This window comes from Frankliniella occidentalis, unplaced genomic scaffold (assembly GCF_000697945.3).
Source record: "Frankliniella occidentalis isolate FOCC.00 unplaced genomic scaffold, Focc_3.1 Scaffold135, whole genome shotgun sequence".
NCBI lineage: Eukaryota > Metazoa > Arthropoda > Insecta > Thysanoptera > Thripidae > Frankliniella > Frankliniella occidentalis.
The window spans coordinates 619870-622876 of record NW_026267262.1 but is presented as its reverse complement, the minus strand read 5'-3'; the positions used below and the strand labels follow the sequence as shown (position 1 = coordinate 622876).

At 40.9% G+C, this 3007-nt stretch overlaps 1 protein-coding gene across 1 annotated transcript; it reads left to right on the top strand.

Moving 5' to 3' along the window:
- The first annotated feature begins 34 nt into the window (after nt 1-34).
- Nucleotides 35-3001, top strand: LOC113213810 (uncharacterized). Its single transcript, XM_026432987.2, has 11 exons — nt 35-278; nt 514-632; nt 793-900; nt 969-1127; nt 1199-1338; nt 1416-1482; nt 1566-1740; nt 1817-2046; nt 2168-2330; nt 2413-2537; nt 2609-3001. Exons 1-11 carry the CDS (start codon nt 212-214, stop codon nt 2957-2959), a joined length of 1704 nt encoding a protein of 567 aa, XP_026288772.1. The 5' UTR covers nt 35-211; the 3' UTR covers nt 2960-3001.
- Nucleotides 3002-3007: the final 6 nt, after the last annotated feature.

Genomic DNA, 3007 nt, shown 5'->3' with positions numbered 1-3007 from the left:
CCCCGCTTCCCCCTACCCCCTTCCCCTCTCGCTCCAGCTGGCTGGCTGAGCCGAGACGGCAGGCCAGACCAGAGCCAGGCCAGAGCAGCTCCGCCAGTCAAGTCAAGTCAAGTCGTGAAGCCTTGAAACCTCGAACTTTGAAGGTCACCGCTGCAGTTCCAATTGCGGATATCGCCGCCGCTGCGCTTTGCTCTTTTTGATCGTGATTGTGATGGATCCTAAAGTCAGGGAGTGGCTGGAGGACGCAGAACTTCCGGAGCTTGTCGACGTTTTTGAACGTAAGTACACCTGGTTAATGTCGAAGATTCCCCTGTGCATTTTTAGTCCCTTCCATGCCGGCATAACCTTGCTAGAGTTGCGCCGTAACGATAATGTCATGGTGTAATCTTATTACAAAGTCGACCCGCTGGTCCGGCATCAGCACAGTTGAGGTTAGGTTTTCGGTAGCCCACCATGCGATCCTTGGTAATACGCAGTTGCTGACGCACAGATTTAACTGATATGCCCATGTAGGTGAAAAGTTGACTACGTTTCGGAGGGTTCTGTCTCTTGGAGGAGAACATCTCAAAGAACTCATCCCACAGATAGGCCTCAGAGCCGATCTAAGTCGATGTTTAGAGAAACTCAGACAGGTTAGCTCAGGTTCATGAGTTCTTGTGTCTCGTCTTTAACCCTGTCTCTTTTGTAGTGTATATTAACCTCAAATTGTTTGGGACCCTTTTGAAATGGTACTTATTTATAACATAGTTCAAATTTCCTACTGTTAGCCTAATACTTTGTCACTTGTTCCAGTCTGATAAAGTGGCTTCTCCTTTGAGTCCGAGCCAGTCGCAGCCTCACTTACTTTGTGCTGATTTATCTGAGCATTCTGATGAAGGCTACAATTCACCTCAAATCAAGGTATGACATTCCATTGTTAGTTTTAATCATTGTATGATTTTCAATACTCACAAAGTTTGTTGCAACAGAAAAGTGCTGCTGTGTCCGAGGAACAAACAACATTGAGCCAGACTACGCCCAAATCCGATAAGCAGAGTAGCAGGAAGCGCAAGCAAGAAACTCATGACGAGTCTCCTCCTCCCAAACACATCTTAACTGCCAAAGCACTCGAGAACTTGCGTTCTCAGGTAGGTTGTTCAGTAAGTATGTAATGTGTTTTAACAACTAGTGTATGTCTTACAGTACACTTTGTTTTCAGGACTTCCGTGGTGTTATCAAGGGCAACATTGTCACAGAAAATGTGCTGCTGAAATACGAGGAGAAGGGAACTCTGGTTGATTATGATCGGGGATTAATTGTAGACCGAGCAGTGCAACATCTCCTCCAAATCAATCCAAAGTATGTGTGCTTCAGATAGTACTTTGTTGCTTTGGTGTTTCATTGAATTACAACTTTTGTTCCACTTGTGCTTTTAGACCTGGACTACAGGAACAATTACTTCTTTCCGAGAAGATTTGTGAAGTGTTCAAGTACGAGGAAGTAGTAAGTTGATTGCAAGCTAGTGTGGTTTTGGGAAAAAAACATTTCTTTTTGAAAGTTTTATTTACTCTTGTTTTTGTTTTTAGGACACTTACTTTGTCCCACCCAATGAAGTTAATAAGAATCCGTCTGGAAAGGTTGCAAACAAGGTGAAAAACTTTAAATTTACTCTGAGGAAGAGAGGGAATGGTGTTGCAGTAAAATTCAACTTCAAGGCCCATGCAAACAACAGCGAACTGACAAAACCCGCAGAGCTTGAAGGTATGAAGTTTGTTATCATGGAATAGGTTTTTTTAATTAAACAGTTCCTTTAATCAACATTTTACATTTAATTCAGGATCATGTGATTTAGAAGATGAGACCATAACAGCATCTATGATTTCATTAAAACATCAAAATACTGACTCCTGGCCAGAACTTCTGAAACATTGGGCTGCCACACATCGTATTCGTCGCATGCAACTCTTTGAGAAGATTGAAGAGTTGAATTCTGAGCCCCGATACCTAGAAGTAGACGAATACTTTGAGAAGTATCCAATCCTCACAGCATCAAATGGATACATGCTTGTAAGTAAAGTTTTTTTTTTTAGCTTTAGAAAGGATTTATGACTGCTTGTTCATAGTGGCTTTACCCAAATGTATTGGTTTTAAAAGTTAGATTCTAAAAATCAATTTAACTTTTTTGCAGTTGTGCCAAGACTTTGCTGAGCTTTTTCCTGGCAGAGAGAACTGTCTCCTTGCCTTATGGGAAAACCATCGATCTGTAATTATTTCTTTGCTTGAAGAAGAAACCCCCAGTCATGACAAGATCACACTTGAATTACTCAACGCAGCAAAGGCAGTAGAAGGAGGTATGTATATTTAATGAGCATTTTTTAATTTTGCTGTTTTTCATCAAACTTGGGATTTATTTTAACACTTTAAAAATTACAGATAAACAAGATGCTTTATTGCTGGCTTTGCTGCCAAACCTTTGTATGAAGAAGGGACGAGGCAATACTTCTAAGAAAATTCCTCCAATTCCCGCTGTCAGAAAATCTTTTTTGCTGCATGTGAAGGTATGTCTTAGCTTTTTCATTTAATTAATTAGGCCACTTTGTCACAATATCTAACAATTTTGTTTACACAGGTGCCAGGTGACATTGCACGTGAAGTTCGCAACTACTGTTCTTCACTGAAGGAACAAAATCTTAGGTTCCAACCTATTTTGATTGCGGTTGGTGCGACTTACTCTGATATATCTGCCTGGTATGTTCAGATTGAAGAAACTCGCTACTTATTCAAGACCGCACTGGCAGCACTTGACACCTGCTTGAAAGCTTTTTTTGCCTTGGATATTGGATATCCGTCAACCTCCTATGGAATATGGCTCTTCATTCAACAATACTTCTTCAAGATTTGTCTTCAAAAAGATGAGATCCATCCAAGGGTGACTTCTGTGATCAGCACTCTGAGAAGCATGATGGTCTGCAAAAAGTAATGTTTTAGCTTCTAAGTTTTAGACCTTGTGAAACAGCTTAATTTAGCT